Source organism: Branchiostoma lanceolatum, chromosome 19, assembly GCF_035083965.1.
Source record: "Branchiostoma lanceolatum isolate klBraLanc5 chromosome 19, klBraLanc5.hap2, whole genome shotgun sequence".
In the NCBI taxonomy this organism is placed as follows: Eukaryota; Metazoa; Chordata; class Leptocardii; order Amphioxiformes; family Branchiostomatidae; genus Branchiostoma; species Branchiostoma lanceolatum.
Genome location: NC_089740.1, coordinates 9,390,874 through 9,408,625, shown reverse-complemented (window position 1 = coordinate 9,408,625; position 17,752 = coordinate 9,390,874). Strand labels below are relative to the sequence as shown.

General features: G+C 42.9%; 2 protein-coding genes across 3 annotated transcripts; both read left to right on the top strand.

The window, feature by feature from the left end:
* The first annotated feature begins 1,483 nt into the window (after positions 1 to 1,483).
* On the top strand, positions 1,484 to 7,856 carry LOC136425519 (procollagen C-endopeptidase enhancer 1-like). 2 transcript variants are annotated; one of them, XM_066414397.1, is made up of 11 exons: positions 1,484 to 1,604; positions 2,276 to 2,404; positions 2,713 to 2,847; positions 3,213 to 3,242; positions 3,769 to 3,894; positions 4,404 to 4,529; positions 4,885 to 5,103; positions 5,591 to 5,789; positions 6,230 to 6,393; positions 6,879 to 7,222; positions 7,724 to 7,856. In XM_066414397.1, the coding sequence occupies exons 1-10, from the start codon at positions 1,553 to 1,555 to the stop codon at positions 7,190 to 7,192; spliced, it is 1,494 nt and encodes a 497-aa protein (XP_066270494.1). In that variant the 5' UTR covers positions 1,484 to 1,552; the 3' UTR covers positions 7,193 to 7,222; positions 7,724 to 7,856. The 2 variants fall into 2 exon arrangements, with proteins under 2 accessions (XP_066270494.1, XP_066270493.1); XM_066414396.1 differs by having other exon boundaries at positions 6,879 to 7,230.
* A 1,238-nt stretch (positions 7,857 to 9,094) lies between these two features.
* LOC136425520 (procollagen C-endopeptidase enhancer 2-like) lies at positions 9,095 to 14,390 on the top strand. Its single transcript, XM_066414398.1, has 11 exons — positions 9,095 to 9,336; positions 9,996 to 10,124; positions 10,333 to 10,467; positions 10,636 to 10,665; positions 10,861 to 10,986; positions 11,442 to 11,564; positions 12,367 to 12,585; positions 12,768 to 12,966; positions 13,368 to 13,531; positions 13,915 to 14,085; positions 14,267 to 14,390. Exons 1-11 carry the CDS (start codon positions 9,285 to 9,287, stop codon positions 14,314 to 14,316), a joined length of 1,398 nt encoding a protein of 465 aa, XP_066270495.1. The 5' UTR covers positions 9,095 to 9,284; the 3' UTR covers positions 14,317 to 14,390.
* The last annotated feature ends 3,362 nt before the right edge of the window (positions 14,391 to 17,752 follow it).

The window sequence follows — 17,752 nt, the reverse complement described above, 5'->3', positions numbered from 1 at the left end:
AATATTATTGAAGACCAAAAGGCTTTTGCTAAGGATACATGTTTAATCATTTCTTTGCATTATCAGTGTGTATATGACGATACTGTACGTTCATATAGCACTCATTGAGTTCTTAAGCACATTCTTGTATTGTTATTATTGTCTAGACTATTTAGTCAACACTAATGATCTTTTTTGCATGACTTAAAACAACTTTGTTTAGTACTTCATTATCTTATCGTTCTCGTTTATTCTTTGTTTACACATTTGTTACTATTTGCTACTTATTATTGCTGTTTTTTTTCGTTTTTGTTTATATGAACTAAATGTTAACATTATTCATTCGTGTAACCTTAACTTTATCGCAATATTATCTAGAGTAGAGTCTTCTTTATAAACGTTATTACCAAAAGGTCTTATATTATTTATCTACTATATTACTTAATACTTATTACTGAACGTTCTTTATATAATTTATTGTTTACTTATTAACTAATCTTTTACGTTTCAATGGAAATGCTATCAGCTGCAGTTCACAGAACTCTGCAAGGCTACAGACAGCCTTAATTATACCTATACAACCCCATACTCGACTAACTGTCTGATAACTGATATAAAACCACTACCGATGTACGTAAGTCTTTTTTTTTCAAGAGTGTGTTTCACGTTGTGGGGTTTTCTCTCCTATAGCATACTTGTCACTCATAGCTGGCCATGGCCTCCCGACCTTCTCCAGACCATGGTTGGGATTTAGTCGCGAGCAAGGTCATCTGTGGTTGGGAGTTGGCGAGGTTGCCAACTAGTCTAACAAGTTTTCGAATGATATATGAAACACCACAGTTGATGTAGTATTCACGGAGATATATGATCGAGCGAAAAACATTCCATGTGGCGAATAGATCAGTGAATTACCGCAACCCCTATTTGGAGAAATGCTATGTACATATTTGTTTGTCAGGGAGATAATGGTGTTCGACAGGATCGGTCTATTCAGGTATTAATAGTTCTAACGGAAGGTGTAGAGATTACAAGACACATTCGTTGATATGGATGATACCAGATTATTTCTGCACCAGTATAATATCAGTATCTAGAACAATGCATAACGTCAATACGTTTTATTTAAATTTAGAATTGTCGTACATACGTAATTCCGGTTAAAGGTATGAACGGGTTACAAACAAGCTAGTAGTACATGAACAGCTGTTCTGTTCCCACACATTCATCGATAAAATTCGACATAGCGAATTGACACTCCGAACACCTTAACACTACGCTTTAGAATCATTTTCAGTACCATCAACTGGCTGTCACCTCATTGCTCCATGATTATATCATAATATCAAACATCATTTTAGAACATTAAGATGATAAGAAACACGCAGAATTTGAGCACCTCCTGTTTTTATTACTGATGATGCAACAACAGCAAACATTGTCGGCGCTTTAAAAGCCTTCCCGAGGTCATGGTTTGTGTAACTACGATGCGAGAAGCAATGTCAGTAATCAGATGTATATAAATAAGTAGTGTCGAACAACGTCCTTCATTTGGGGCCAAGTTGACGAACAAACTATGGCGCGACTGTTTTTCTTCGCTGTGCTCGCTTTGGTGGCTTCTGCCAAAGGTAAAGAAGCTACCATATGTTTCTTGTTTGATGGAATGTTATCTTTATTTGTGTTAAAGAATGTCAATTTCAAGATTGGAGACAGTTACGCATAATTTAACGATTACACGACGGGCGTTCACTTTGAAATGTTTCCATAGTGCACCTACTTGTAGATGAGTAAAATGAGTTTGACGACGACGATTAATATTTTTTCGTAATGCCTTTTGAAAAAAAAATCAGAATCATAGTAATGGCGCAGATATGATGTGATACGTAAGTGTACGCTACCAGCTGTGAGCTATACACTATGTAGCAATTAGGTTGATTAATTTGTAGCGTCAAGCATGGGAATCGAACTTTGATTCACGCTTTTTTTTCTTACAAAGCTTGCCTTTGTCATATACATTCCCTTGTCCCATCTTTACCACGGTTACTTTGATATACTTTGCAACTTTATTAATATATTTCGCAATTTTTGCCGTTTCCGCCCGTAAAAATGCTGATTGTATCAATAGAATTGCACTTTTTTCTGGGTATACAAATATGCCTGCACTGCATTTAGTAAAATCTCTAAGTATAGGAATAAGATTGCACTGTATTCGGTAAAAGGCTAAGGATATGAATAAAGATTGCACTGCATTTACGTGTAATATAATTGCTTAGGCACCACCGTTATTCCTTTTCTCCAGGCCAGGACTGCGTTTTCCCCTTCACATATGGTGGCAGCACGTACTATTCCTGTACATCCGCTTCCTCAACCGGAGTCTGGTGTTCGCTTGACGCCGTGTACAATGGCAACTGGAGGTGGTGTGACGAGCGTAAGTTTTACCTTTGTGACAAAAAAATGTCTTTACAGAAGAAAACTCTATGACCCAAGCCTATGCATACATTGTGTAATGCAAAGTGTAATGCATATTTTTGTCTTCGGACAAAATATACGATAATCGATATTCATTTGTACAGCAGTGGATTTGATATTCTCCAAGCAGAGATTTCGATCGGGGGGCTTGAAGTGCCAGGATCTTTAACGCTGCCCTCCTAGCGCTATTCATTGGTACAGCAACAGAGCTTCCGGTTTTCGCATATTTTTCTGGTCATGCCATGGTCCTGATATTCTTTGTTTCAGGTGAGTGTACGTTCCCGTTCATCTATAACGGCCAGACCTTCACGACATGCGCCGCTGGCAGTGGCCTGGCCTCCAACTGGTGCTCCCTGGACGCCGTGTACGACGGAAACTACGTTTCCTGCAGCGACAGTCATGGTAATGTGTAATCAACTAATTGATAACAAGGGTGTTGGTACGTGACGTCACTTCCACATTTAGAGGTTCACGGTAGTAAAACGTATTGTACTATAGGACATATATCAATATTACTGCTTCCATGAAGCGTGTTTAAAAGAAAGGGGCTTCATAAAAGTACTAGTCCAAAATTTCAATCTTAAAAATTCTTCTCTAACAGAAAGTCACAAGGGTCAATAGTTTATAAAGATGGAAAGAAAGTAGGATATTGATCAACTCAAATACCGAGAAACGGTAGCAAATAATCATTTTCTGTGGTTTCTAAGCTGTAAGTTATTGTGATCCATTTACCTTGAACACTTGTTTTATTTTATTTTTCCATCCAGTGATTGTGGATCCTCTCGACGACAAACCAGGTAGGCCATGTTTTTCTCAGTTTGGTAATTTCGACTTTCCCCTTGACTCACTTATTTAATGAGAGGCTTTACAACCACCAGTCATCATTATCATCTTATTTACGTATGCATGTAGTTATAGACATGACATTTTGTAACACTTGCATGGAAACACCGCAGATCATTTATCAGGCCGTAATAAAGTGAAAAATGAAAATGAAATGGGGGGTCCCTAATCTCCTAAACCGAGCTAAGCATGGCGTCCGCGCGAAACTACAGCCCTCCGAGAGTGTTCAGCTGCGGCTGGAGTAAAGTGGCGGCGCGTCCGCGGGTGGTGTCCTTGGTGCTGAATTGGGGGTCCCCAATCCCGGCTATACGTACTAAAGGCCGTTTCAATGGAAAATACGTGCACTGAGTCGCCCCGATGCAAGGGATAACACTCTGATTGCGGTTGATGATTCGATTCGCATGCCGCATTGAGTATCCATTATCTGTTTGCCTTTTGTTTTGTTTGTTTATTGTTTTGTTTACTTGTTATGGACTACAGAAGCCTGCCACTTCCCGTTTGAGTACCAGGGCAACACGTACTCCACCTGCACCCTCGAGGCCTCCAGCGACCTTTGGTGTTCTCTAGACGCCGTGTATGACGGCAACTACAAGTACTGCGGAGAAGGTTGCTTTTTGTTTTAACTCCTGCTATGGTACAATTTCCCAGCAAATAGATAAAATGTAGACATTACCATCAGAGAAGACAGTTTGATGGTCTCAGAATTAATTGGAGCGAGTATTTAATGTTAAAAATTTTCTTAACCATAGCGGTATCAGCCTTAGACGGGGGATGCTTAAGCTTCCTGCCACTTTTGACAAACCGCTGACATCGTGTGTTCACAACGTCACGAGTTTTAGATGATTGGTCATTTCGAACCTGAAGAAGGCTGTAGTAGAAACCAAGGTTTTGATAAGCTTTTCTTGTTTTGTTGGAACTTTGTTGGGTCCAGTCGACAGCTCCCAAGGAAACGATTCTTTCTTGACTGGCGACAAACTTTTCAGCAAGAAAGCGATCAGATGAGCAAACCGGAGCTAGAATAGGATGAATACCAGGCTATAGGACCACAGCTTAGCCATCTACAATAATGACAGTAGTTTGACTTAGTCTTGGCGTTTTCATCATGTTCGACACAGATGAATGTGTGTTCCCCTTCATCTACAACGGGGAGGAGCAGACCCAGTGCGTGGATATAGAAATCAACGGCGGCTGGTGTTCTCTGGACCATATCTACCAGGATAACTATGTGTCCTGCGCAGTCAGTAAGTACATCCGTTCAAAATAACTGACTTCTTTGTACACGACCAATTTTTACCAAAAAAAACAATTTGATATTCTGATGATGTATGTGTGTGTGTGTGAGTGAATGTGTGTGTGTGTGTGTGCGTGTATGTTTGTGTGTGTGTGTGCGTGTGCATACGAGTGTATCTTTATTTGTGTGTGCATGTGTGTGTGTGTTTGTGTTTGTATGTGTGTGTGCGTGCGCGCGCGTGTGTGTGTGTGTTTGTATGCGAATGTGTGTGCATATACACGTGCCTTTGTATTTGTAATCGTTGGATCTCCATACAATGAATACATTTTTGACATAGAATGCCATTCTTTTCTTTGATAATTCAGAGCCATGTAGTGAGACCATCACCAAAGACCACGGCACTCTACACTCCCCTAACTACCCAAACAGCTATAACAACGGCATGGACTGTACATGGATCTTCCCGGCTAGAGGGGGCACGGTCTACCTCGAGTTCCAGGACTTCGCTCTAGAAGTAGGGGCATCGACCTTTGGGATGTGCGAGTTCGATTACGTGGAGATATTTGCAGGCGAAACTAGCCTGGGTAAGTTGTTTCAAAGTATCATATAACCATGTACAGACGGTGTGAACTAATCACAATTGAAGCCTGTTCTTTGTGCACAACCCAGTGTTTTATTAGACATTTCGGTGACTGTCTGTCGCATCCCTCATGGCAATACTGACTGGGTCTGTTTCTCACTGCAGCTAGGTGTCGTTGCTAACAGATGCAGCCCTAAGCGTAAAATATTAACATAGATATACTGTGCAGTGCATAGATTGGCAGGTAACATGTACTAGTTAACATGGTGTTTGCAATGCGGTCCCAAACGTAAACACTGTATTAGATACCTAGCTATGTACTAAAATTGTGTATATGTAAGTACTTTACGTTTGGGGCCGCATCTGAGCAAGGTGACAGACGGTCAACAAAACGTCGGTGTGAATAAAACATTTGAAACACTTTCTAAATGCAGGGATTTTCACACGATAGTATGAATTTAGATTTACACGAGGTCTTTCCATTTATAAAGGAACCTGGTGTGGTAACTACGGCCCTGGTAACATCACATCCGACCAGGACGTCACTATCCGCATGGTCACGGACAGCAGCGTTGCGGTCAGGGGGTGGTATTTGAAGTTCAGGGTGGAGGGGGCTACCCCCTTCGGACCCGGGCTGGAGGAGTGTGGGGGGCTGCTGCACGAACAGATGGGACATAGGCTATCTCCGGGGTAAGTCAGTGTCGGGACGAGCAATGCCTAGCTGTAGCATGGTCCTATGGCCACACATGGTCTATTGTCGTCTTGAAATCACCAAAGCGATGAAAAACTGCCATTACAGACCCTTGTTATCTAGCTTCGCCAATGTTGCAAGCTTCAGTCCCTGATTGTGAAAGAGAGAGACTAGTCGACTTATAGCACTAACAATTCATATTTGATCATTACTATATGATATATATATATAATATAAATTTATTTCACAACATAAACAATTGTACAGGGTACAAAGTATGGCATCTACTGGTACTTAACTACAGTTCTATAAGGCTAATCTATCTGATACAAGAGTATTTAGTATGGGATCATGAGCTTTTACAATCATTGGAAGAATTTCTAACGCCTAGACATTCTTTGATATATTTTCTTATGATAATTGTATGATCACCACACAGGTTCCCTGTGGCCTACCACAACGACATCGACTGTACCTGGACCTTGAACGCTACGCAGTCCGGTGTGACCCTGGAGTTCCCTGACTTCGACCTGGAGAAGCCCGGGGAGTACCAGGGATGCACCTACGACTTCGTGGAAATATACAGTGGCCACAACCGTGTTGGTAAGAACTGTCTACTATTCTTTACCGAATTCGTGTTTATTTATTTGAAAGACAAACTTCAATGCACAATGGTCCGTGCCTCCCTGAATTATGTAGTTTTTTTACAATGGCTTGCTAAAAAAAATCAAACGATAACGCACCAAATTATATACATTATTCCTCTGCTCGCTTTAGAAAAATAAGTAGAATAAGCAGGTTCGCGTTGTGAAATGCGCATGCGCGAGGTCAAAGGGGAATTCCCAGCTATAGTTTGATATTTGTTTATGATTCAATGTCCTCTAACTTTGACACGTTACCTACAATACATCATACGGCACATGCGCAATCGCGAACAAGCATTTTTGGCCAAACACTAGTCGTGGGATTAATCTCATATTCAAGAACCTCACTTCTCATTGTATCTTAAATTTCTTTACAGCACACACAGTATGATGCTTCAAATATGTTTATTCTTTCGTCCATTCATCAAATATTAATTCATTCAGGACGTTTCTGCGGCAACTCTCCCCCTCCGGCAAACACGTACTACGCGGACAGGGTGAGCATCAGGTTCAAGACTGACCAGCACACCGTGGCTAGCGGTTTCAGATTCACCTGGGCAAAACTCGCCCCAGCGACCACTCCGGAACCAGCGACCACTCCGGAAAACATGACTAAACCGGACCCAGTGACCACTCCGGAACCCGAGATCACTCCGGATCCAGCGACCACTCCGGATCCAGCGACCACTCCGGATCCGAAACCGGCGACCACTCCGGAACCAGCGACCAATGCGCCCGTCGCACACACACACAGCTGATCAGGAGTGGGGCTGTTACATGTCTAACAGGTCTGCAGGTCTGTATCCCAGGCGAGCTCAGAGACTCATTTGGGATAGTCTCCGCGTATCTCAAAACGGTCTCCGGGGATAAAACTACCTGTTTTGGGTATATCTCAAATGGGTCTTCCGAGCAAGTCCCATCCGGGGAATTCAGCGGTGATTATCCCAACATGTACGTGGGGCAGGAGTTTCGTGTTTAAAAGGGCGGACATCTTAATTAACTTCGCTGAGAAGATTTAGTTTTCCGTAGAGTTTGAGGTTGCAATTGATCTGTATAAATTAAGAAACTATGAATGGTGGCTAGGTGTTGTCCAACCAAAACAATTATTAGATTTTTGGCCCCCAGGCCCTGCCCATGGTGTCAACAGCAGACTAAAAATAACGTGAAGTAACAAATATTTAAAGGGCTGCGGCCTATTGGATTCTGAAAAAAAACATTGCCACTTTATATGCAAGTGTATCCTGTAGTATATTGAATCATTTAATTATTTGTTTATCTATGTCTTTCAGATGACAGTGGTGAAGGTTTCAATGCAGAAGATGACGTCTAGGACACGTTTACCTTTTAAGACGTCATGAGTCTTACTTGCAGAAACCAACAGTGTGTCAGCTTTTGAATCTTAAATACAGTTTCATCCAGATATACACTGTGTGCTTACTCCAATTTTCTATATTTCATTACATTCTCGGCCACACGCTTGTTTTATTGACCGACATGCCAACACGCGTTTGGTGCTTTTCGGAAAGAACAAGCTTCCTTCGCATGTGAAGGAATTCATTGCATCACACTCGGAACCCATGGCAACACACTTAGAACCCATGGCAAGACAATTTGATAAAAGAAGAGGTGACCCGGTTTGCTTGGTATAAAAAAAGCGCGAGCTGTAGCGCAGCCGCATTACGCTAGTTTGACCTGTTTGACCTTCACCTTTAACACACATATCAACCACACCGCAAACTGGTACAGCTCACTGAACTCTAGTGCTCTAGCGTATGTTACTCAAACTATGACTACACGGTGCGATGGTAATGTATATTTTTTACCAACGAAAGCAGCTTAATATGGATGACAAATGATAAGAAGAAATAATTGATTGATATTTAGGAAAAATGCTTTATACAATTTTAGGTAATTGGAATCAATTGCAAATAGCTTAGGTATCAATAACCCATACGTCATAAACTCAACATATCAGATAACAGATAGATGAACACTATCGCGTATACTATCTATCTAGGACAATGGTTTACGTAAATAATTTGTATTTGCTCTACAAGAGGGTGTGTTATTCCGGTTAAAGGTATCAACGGATGAGGAGTAAGCTAGCTAATAGATTAACAGATGTCATTTTCCCATTGATGAGATTGACAAACCGAACTTACACACGGAAAGCCCATGATCAGTTCAATCAACTAGCTAGTGTCTCATTGATCCATGACATCAGAAATCACCCGAAGACATTCATAGTATTAAATGGTTAGAAACACAGAATGTGGCGTTGGCGTGGCGTAATGACAGGGTGTTTGGCCCAGAGGTCCTGGGTTCGAATCACCGGGCATGCCCGTTGCCCTTGTGCCGTTGGAAAAGACACTTTACACGAAATCCATCACGAAGGAGAAAATGAGTACCTAACTTTGGTTAGGGACGTCCCTCGGATATGATGTTAAATTGAGGTCCCGTGCTTGAGGAGAACCACAACCCAAGCACGTTTAGGAACCCGCCGCACTGAGTAGGGGTCAACAAAGAGTAGGGGTCTTTCCCGGTGTGAGTAGATCAAATGTATATGTCCGGATATGCAGCTTGTACTGTTCAATTACGTGCTGTGTTACGCCATGAGGCGGTTTACCGAGTATGAAATACAAAACAATCCAATATTAAAGCATCTGTAGTATTTTCACGGATGATACAACAATAGCAAACATTGGTTGTGGCGCTTTGCAAACCCACTCGAGGTCAGTTTTTGTGTAACTTCGATACGAGAAGCAAAGTCAGCAATCAGACATGTACGTATAAAAGCCGTGTGTGGAACAACATCCTTCATTTGGGGCCAAGTAGACGTACGGGTACACCATGGCGCAGTTGTTCTTCTTCGCTGTGCTCGCTTTGGCAGCTTCTGTCAGAGGTAACCATACCACATTTTGCTTGATATTTTCATAGAATATTTTTCCGAAAGGGTCCTCTGGAAACTGCATTATATATTTCAGTTTATCAAAGACAGTAATAAGTAATTTTTGGCAGTTAATCAATTTCTACGGCGGTCATTGACAGTTAACTGTTTCCATATTGGACGCACTTGTAGATTAGTAAAAAGCGTTTGACAATTTCTTTTTTGGGGGACGTTATGACTTTTAATAAATATGTCAGAATCTTCGTGAAGGCGAAGGTGCGTTTTATCCACAGTGTATGGGTGAGGGTATAGGTGAAGGTATACTTCCTGTACTATACACAATGTAGCTATCGAGGGGAATAGTTTTTGGCGTACGCTTTGAATCGAACGTTGATTGACGCGTTTTGTTTTCACAGTTTGGCTTTCCCACGCACATTCCTCTTTTCCTTCTTCATCAGGGGTGCCAAAGTATCCTATTCTTAGCAATGTTATTCGTAGATTCAGCATTTTTTTGGCCATTGGACTTAGTAAGTTTGCAATGTGCGCCCGTAAAATTGATAAGTAAACAAATACTGTATGCGATTGAATTTTACTTGTACTAGTATATAGTAGAACTACTAGACATACGTATACGTCGTAGTGAATATTAACTAAGCCCCTGTTTACTTTTTTAGGCCAGGACTGTGTGTTCCCCTTCACATATGGCAGCACCACGTATGATTCCTGTACATCCGCTTCATCAACCGGATTCTGGTGCTCGTTGGACGCTGTGTACAATGGCGGCTGGAGGTGGTGTGACGAGCGTAAGTTTGTTTGAATTCTGTGGCGAAAAAAAGGGCTTGATAAAAGAAAAGTCTCATGCATGCCGGAACAGTTGTTGCGAGGTCTAACACAGTGTGGAGTTTTGGGCCTCCTAGTGCCTTTTCCAGGTATTGTACCGGAATTTTCTGATTTTATATGTTACGTTATGGACGTGCTTTGGTCTTAATTTTTCTATACACTCTGTTTCAGGTGAGTGTACGTTCCCGTTCATCTATAACGGCCAGACGTACACGACGTGTGTTCCCGGCGGTGGCCTGGCCTCCCCATGGTGTTCCCTAGACGCCGTGTACCAGGGAAACTACGTATCCTGCAGCGACGATGTCGGTATGCGAAATCAACTTATATTTACAGATTCGCGATAGTGAAACTTCAGCATCTGATTTTATTTCAGTACTTTGAATGAATTGAAGATATAAATGATAACTTCCTGACATATACTACTCTAGGTGACTGTGATCCGTTTCCTTAGGACATTTTCTTCTTTTTTTCCAGTGATTGTGGAACCTCTCGACGACAAACCAGGTATGTTTTTTTTTTTCTCAGTTTGGAAATTGCTAATTCAAACTTTTCCCGTGACTTACTAACTTTGAGGGGAGGGGGGGGGTTGGCATTACAACCACAAGTTGATTAGAACATTGGCATGAGTAGTCATGAGTACATGCCTTTGTCTATTGTTTTGTTTATTCATTGTTTTTGTTTACTTGTTATGGACTACAGAAGCCTGCCACTTCCCGTTTGAGTATCAGGGCAACACGTACTCCACCTGCACCCTCGAGGCCTCCAGCGAGCTGTGGTGTTCTCTGGACGCCGTGTATGACGGCAACTGGAAGTACTGCGGAGAAGGTTGGTCTTACTTTTACTTTTACAGTACACTTTTGTTTATCAAAGAATATTCAGCAAATGCGCGAATAGACTGATTTTAATCGCGCTTCTAGCTATAGTCAGCCGCCCGTAACCGCCAGCCGCCTAGCTATAGGGGAGGGGACATACATGTAAACCCCCGGGCAGCTGGATTTGCGTTATACAGACTAATGCGCAAAATATAGACATATGACATAGGAAAATCAAACAGTCTCAAAGTAGATTGTAGTGATAAAATCTCACAAATATTGGCATCAGCTTCAGGCGGGGGACGTCATAACATCCCTGACACTTTCAATCGATTGCTGACGTCACGTGTTCACGAGGTCACGTGTTCTGTTAGCGACTAGGCATCTATTCGAACCCAAAGAAGGCTGCAGTACAAGCTCTTCTTGTTCTGTACGTTGATTTCTTGTTTCTTATCTTGTGCTCCACAGAGGACTGCGTGTTCCCCTTCACCTACAATGGGGAGTCGTACGACGAGTGTGTTGAGGACATTGATGGCGGATGGTGCTCTCTTGACCACGTGTACCAGGGGAACGGCGTGTCCTGCGCTGAAAGTAAGTACATCCGTTCTAGATACAAAAGGTTCTCTGTACAAGACCAAAGAGTTTCAACCTAGCCTACGTTTGAAAACGGCATGCCCTGCGCTGAAAGTAAGTACATCCGTTCTAGATACAAAAAGGTTCCCTGTACAAGACCTTGCTTGCTTGCTTATGTCGAGACCTTCCAGTCACGAGTCGAGATACCTCTGTACAAGACCAAAGAGATATTTCCTAGCCTACGTCTGGGTGACCGTCTGTCACCTTCCTCTGGGCAATACTGACTGGTTCTACTCCGCGCTGCAGCTAGGTGTCGCTGCTACAGTGTGAAGAATGCGGTCCCAAACGTGACTCATTGGATTAAGGAGTCTGTATGGATTAGAAAACCTGTAGTGGACCGTGATGAGGGGTATATGAACTCTTTCTGAGTGATCGTTCGATTGATTGTTTGATTGATTGATTGATTGATTGATGGTGTGGAGGGAATGTGTGTGTGTGTGTGTGTGTGTGTGTGTATGTGTGTTTCTGTCTGTGTGTGTGTGTGTATCTGTGTTTTTTATGGAGATATCCATTAGTGTTACATAGAGAAACACTATTTCACATGGAACCCACTTGCATGATAAATCAAATGAGCTGTAAATACCAAAAAAACCTATACAATTCATTGGTAAGCAGAAAATTATATAAAATCAAATGTAGTGAACTTAAACGTTAGCGGGAGAAGTTAGAGGTCAGCATAAGATAACGGTGTGCCCTGTTTGTACTCGTTGCATCTTCGTACAATGAATACGTTCTTGACATAACATCATTCTTTTTTCAGAGCCGTGTGGCGAGACCATCAACAAAGACCACGGCGTCCTCACCTCCCCCAACTACCCCAACAACTACGACCACGACATGGACTGTACCACCACCATCCCGGCTAGAGGGGGCACGATCTACATCGAGTTCCAGGACTTCGTTCTAGAGGGAGGGGCAAGCACCTTTGGGAGCTGTGAATTTGACTACGTGGAGATATTTGCTGGGGAAAGGAGCCTGGGTGAGTTGTTTTAAAGGATAGTATATATACTAATTAAAATCTGTATTCAATTTTATGCAAAATAAGTCAAATTTAGTGTGTAATGAATTTGCAGCCCTGAACAGTTCCGGTGATAAGATATTAACCCATATAGGCTTGAAGAAAGGCAAAGGAAACGTAGAAAACCTCTCTTGTTTTTTTAGGAACCTGGTGTGGTAGCTACGGCCCTGGTAACATCACATCCAACCAGGACGTCTCCATCAAAATGTTCACGGACGGCAGCATTGCGGACAAGGGGTGGAGGTTGAAGTACACAGTGGAGGGGGCTACCCCCTTCGGCCCCGGGCTGGAGGAGTGCGGGGGGCTACTGCACGGGCAACATGGGCACATGGAGTCACCGGGGTAAGTAGAGTGAGCTTGCCTAATTGAGGAAGGGTCAGATGTTAGAACCCCGCTCGGGCATGGAGCGTGAGGGTTGTTGACTTCCATTCAGATGGGGACGTGAAGTCGATGACCTGGTGGATGGGGTAGCTTCTGGCGTTACGTTAGCCCCATGCCTTTGTATTGAAGCTTTCCAAGTTATATGTTTTCTAAATGCTAGTCAAGTCCACATTCGAGTGGCAGGAAGTTATCAATGGACACGTGTGATACTAATAAAACCGACATTTGCATAATCAATATGAACTACAATAAAACAAGACATGCAAGGCACTGTAAATATTTCAGGGAGGTATGAGATCTACTAACTGTTACTGTTGTTCCCCGTACACCCCCCCCCCCCCAACACACACACACACACACAGATTCCCCGTTGCCTACCATGACGATATCGACTGCACCTGGACCTTGGAAGATAAGCATTCCGACGTCATGCTGGAGTTCTCGGACTTCCACCTGGAGAAACCCGGGCAGTACCAGGGATGCTCCTACGACTTCGTCGAAATATACCACGGCCTCGAACGCGTTGGTGAGATCGATATATCCGCCGTCTAGTCTCTACCGAACTCCCTTGCTAGCTGATGAATAAGCTCGTTCACACTTCTGAATACGCATGCGCATTGTTTATGTCTCAGAGGCCTTCACCATTGACATATTATCCACAATTCCTGTCGCCGCGCATGCGTGTTTGGAAGTGTGAACGAGCTTATAGTAGAAGATCCTAGTTCACGAATTGAACTGCGCATGCGTAAAGTCAACGTTGAAAGCCCCTTATTTGTAACCAGTTCTTGTCTAGACGTAATTTTTTATGACTAACAGGACTTCAACGTTGACATATTACTCACAAAACATTCATCCATTTATCCAGTCATTCATTCATTCATTAATTCATTCATTCATCCAATCATCCAGGACGTTTCTGCGGCAATGCTGCCCCTCCGACAACCACGTACAGTGAGAAGGTGAGCATCAGGTTCAAGACTGACCAGCACACCGTGGGTCGCGGGTTTCGCTTCAACTGGACATACCTCCACCCAGAGACCACCCCGGCCCCGCCCATGATGTCCACAACTGATGCACCAGGTATAGGTATGGGGATGTTAGTCTCTACCAGGCTACCTGCATCGCTGAAAAAATAGTAGAAATTTCGTGGTTCACCAATTATGCCTATATCTTCCAAGCCGACTCCCTTAGTATACTACTCACTCTATTTTCTATTATTTTTTCACTTTTGTTCACTCATGTTTATCTTTGTGTCTTCCAGACGGCAGTGGTGAGGGTAGCGGTGCAGCGGAAGACGCGTTTATATTCTAAGACGTCATAAGTCTCACCTACAGAAACCAACACTGTGGCCTACTTTTGAACCCTAATAAAATTTCATCAAGATATACAGTTTGTGCTACATACTTCATGGTTATCAACCGACCTAAACACCACGATACACGTGGTACTAGCTATAGATGACGCGTTCTGGACATGCTATAAGCCCCGACCAGGCCATCCTACGGGTAGGGATCGTAAAATTCGGCAAAAAAGTGGAATAATTGGCTAGGAGGGTCAGTCCATGGGAAGGTTAGCATTTCCCTATGGTGAAACCCTATGGTGGCCAAACTCCCCTGGCAAATATTCTCCCTATAGCCGACGTAGTTAGGCTGGTGCAGACCAACATGCTATGGTCGTAATGGACCGTTCCAGCCGAACATTGACCAATCAGAGCGCGTAATTATGACACTCCGATAGCCACCATCAAAAGTCCGTCAAATTGGCAAGTTAACGCTGTGCAGCATGGTGAAAATGTGCTGTTTTGGAACCTGCAATTCAGACTCCAGGTACCCAGACCGGGTATCTGGAGTCGAATTTATCCGTTCCCGAAACCGAAGAGGCGTTACGAGGCATGCTTGAGGTGGATCGGTCCATTAAGACAAGGAATAAGTGTCGTAGGCTTGGACCCCTAGTTTGCTCCCCAAACCGTTAGCTTGTGTTCTACAAGTAGAGCATTCAAATTCCGTCAACACTTTACTTTTCGTGCCGATTTTAACATCTAGGTCAGGTCAATTGACGCTGAACAAAAACAAGCCGCTAGAGAGCGCATCACACATTCTCCTACCATACAATAGACATTGCCTTAAAAGTCTACGCTAATTTAGAATTTGCTGGCGGGTTGACTAAAGTGGGTTTGAATTTGGTACAAGCCCCCCAAGACTGCTTTATTTTTCTTCTTCTGCAAAACATGAGGGCATGAATATACTACTGTACATGTAAGTTTGCCTTAATACAAATGCCGCGCAGTTTATATAACTTAGTTATTCACCGTTTGGCCATCTTGAAGTCAATCAGGCACAACGCTTTCTTATAAAGGGAGCACCCAGACAAAGTAAATATCTAATTATATCAAGTCGCGGGGGGCACAAAACGAAAAGACACGTTTTGAAATAGTAGCCAGTAGCCTAGGTTCTTATAAACCCCTTATATAATGTTATAATGTTATACCATAATGTTTATCACAATAAGCACGTGGTAAATGATTAGAAGAACAAGAGTTTGCCAAAATTGATCTTCAACAGGACAACTCAGCTATATGTTTGTCAACAATGTAACTTGAGACCCGTCAGATCAACAACTTAAATATGTTTTCGTTCAAATGTTGCTCACTTTTTTTGGCTCACATCATATCAAAAATGATATTGTATAGCGCTTGCCGAATGGCAGATCTATCCGTGTATTACATTGTCAGATAGCTAGTTCCTTGTCTCGTTCAGTTCGGTATAAAGAAAATGGCGGCCCCCTTCCGCAAAAAGTGGGCGGGTCTGAAACAAGAGCAAAGGGGACACAGCTCAGTAACTCATTCGTGGAAGGATCATCTTACCACTTCGGCCACCCCCTGAGGTGAGTAAAGGTTCGACTCCTTTTCCTTCTTCCTAGAAGACACTTTAAGCTTAATTAGTGAACCAAATACAGTAGATTGTGATAACTTCCGCGCCCTATGAATTGATCGTGTTTCTGTAAAATCCAACGGCTGTGGTGGGACTTTCACTGAGTTCTTGGACAGGGCCACCTCTTACATACAGGGGTCTTTTTTCTTATCGGCGATGTCGGATGTTTCCGTACCTGGACAAGGACGACAGAGAGCAATCATAAAACATTTTTCCACCTGGGTGGAGTGAGGAAAGTCGTGTCAAATGCCTTTACCAAGGGCACAACATCGGTGGCGTCAGGGATTCGAACCCGGGACCGCTAGGTTCTGGGTAGAGCACCCTGCTGTTATACCAGACGACGCGATAGTTCGGCCCCTAGTCGATCAAGACGATTCGGCAACATGCCTAGGACGATTTCTAGACGCAAGAAGACACCTAACGTTAACCCCAACCCTGATTCTAACTAAACCCCAATTCTAACCCTAACCTAAACCCCAACGAGTCTCCCTAGATCCTAAACCTGTCCGAGTTCCGAAACGCCCTGACATCTCCTTAGATCGGGGCTGAAGATAAATGAATGCAGGAATGGTAATAGAATATCCTTAAGGGACGTGAATACAGGGTTTCCCGCTGCAATTATGTGTGAATGATTGATTATAATTGAAGAAATTTGATCCGAATTAGTTTGTCTATTCATGACATTTCCAATACACTCGTTGTGTTGTGGGCGTGACGTCATGCCTTGATGTTATCCACCGATCCTGGTGTAGGTGGTCTTGTGGTTAGGATCGTTAGGCCCCAATCCTGTGTCCTTGGAAAAGGCACTTTAAACCTACATCCTCACTCGAATCAGGTGAAAATCAGTACTTAGCTTCGGTTAGGGATGTTCTCTCGGATGGGACGTAAAGCCAGAGGTCCCGTGTTTAAGGAGAGACACACCTTGAGCATGTTAAAGATCCCACCGCACTTATCCAGAAACAGTAGGGGTCCTTCCCGGTGTGAGTGGATCAAACATTATTACAGCCCAGTCCTACGCAACATGTACATATTGAACAAAACCGATGTGTCACGCCCAATAAGGCAGTTTACCGGTTATGTGACAAACAAACCAATCACGTCCCCATTATGTGAATTAAGCTAGCATCCTTTCATTTGTTGATAAGTTCCCTGATTTGTATACAGTTCTTGGAACGGCACAGTAACTGTGCATGTCGATATGTTTTATCAACTGGGGTGTGAACAGCTATGACGTATGACTTCATACTGATCTCATTTGATCCAAAGTTAAACCTTTACAACATCTGGCTTATACTGCCGCAGATTGGGGGTTACCATATAGTTTGGGGGCAGCAATTATTTTAATTAGCCGTTACAGATACTGGTAATCATTCCGAATTGTTTACTGAGAGGAAATATTGTCATGATTTTTGCAAGATGTCTGCAAATAGAAAGTTCGTACGGGTCATATGATGACTTTGAGACTCTAAACGCCTTCTTTGTACACACAATGATATGAATTCGGTAGAGCGGTTCGGATTTTATCTTAACGTTAGTACGAATGTTTCCGTGCGCTCTAAAGAAAAAATGTCGGAACTGCCCTTCGAAACGTATTGCTAAATTGAGACCCAATGCATTCCATGAAAAGGAAGCAAATCTGTTCCAATATGCAGCCAGTACTGTTCAGTACAAACCTGGTGTGTTACGCCATGCGGAGATTTACCGGGTAAGCAATACAAACAAGCAAAACAACATAGTAGATTACTTAGTTTGTAACATAAATGGGGTTCAGGAATTCTGCGTGATGGAAAATGCCGTTAGCAACGATTTAATAATCT

Bases quoted from the DNA above. Each gene is read 5' to 3' on its own strand.
- LOC136425520 (XM_066414398.1), top strand. From the start codon at position 9,285: ATGGCGCAGTTGTTCTTCTTCGCTGTGCTCGCTTTGGCAGCTTCTGTC. The intron at 9,337-9,995 runs GTAACCATACCA...TTACTTTTTTAG, and splicing joins TTTGGCAGCTTCTGTCAGAG to GCCAGGACTGTGTGTTCCCC. The intron at 10,468-10,635 runs GTATGCGAAATC...CTTTTTTTCCAG, and splicing joins ATCCTGCAGCGACGATGTCG to TGATTGTGGAACCTCTCGAC.
- LOC136425519 (XM_066414397.1), top strand. From the start codon at position 1,553: ATGGCGCGACTGTTTTTCTTCGCTGTGCTCGCTTTGGTGGCTTCTGCC. The intron at 4,530-4,884 runs GTAAGTACATCC...TTGATAATTCAG, and splicing joins CTATGTGTCCTGCGCAGTCA to AGCCATGTAGTGAGACCATC. The intron at 5,104-5,590 runs GTAAGTTGTTTC...CCATTTATAAAG, and splicing joins TGCAGGCGAAACTAGCCTGG to GAACCTGGTGTGGTAACTAC.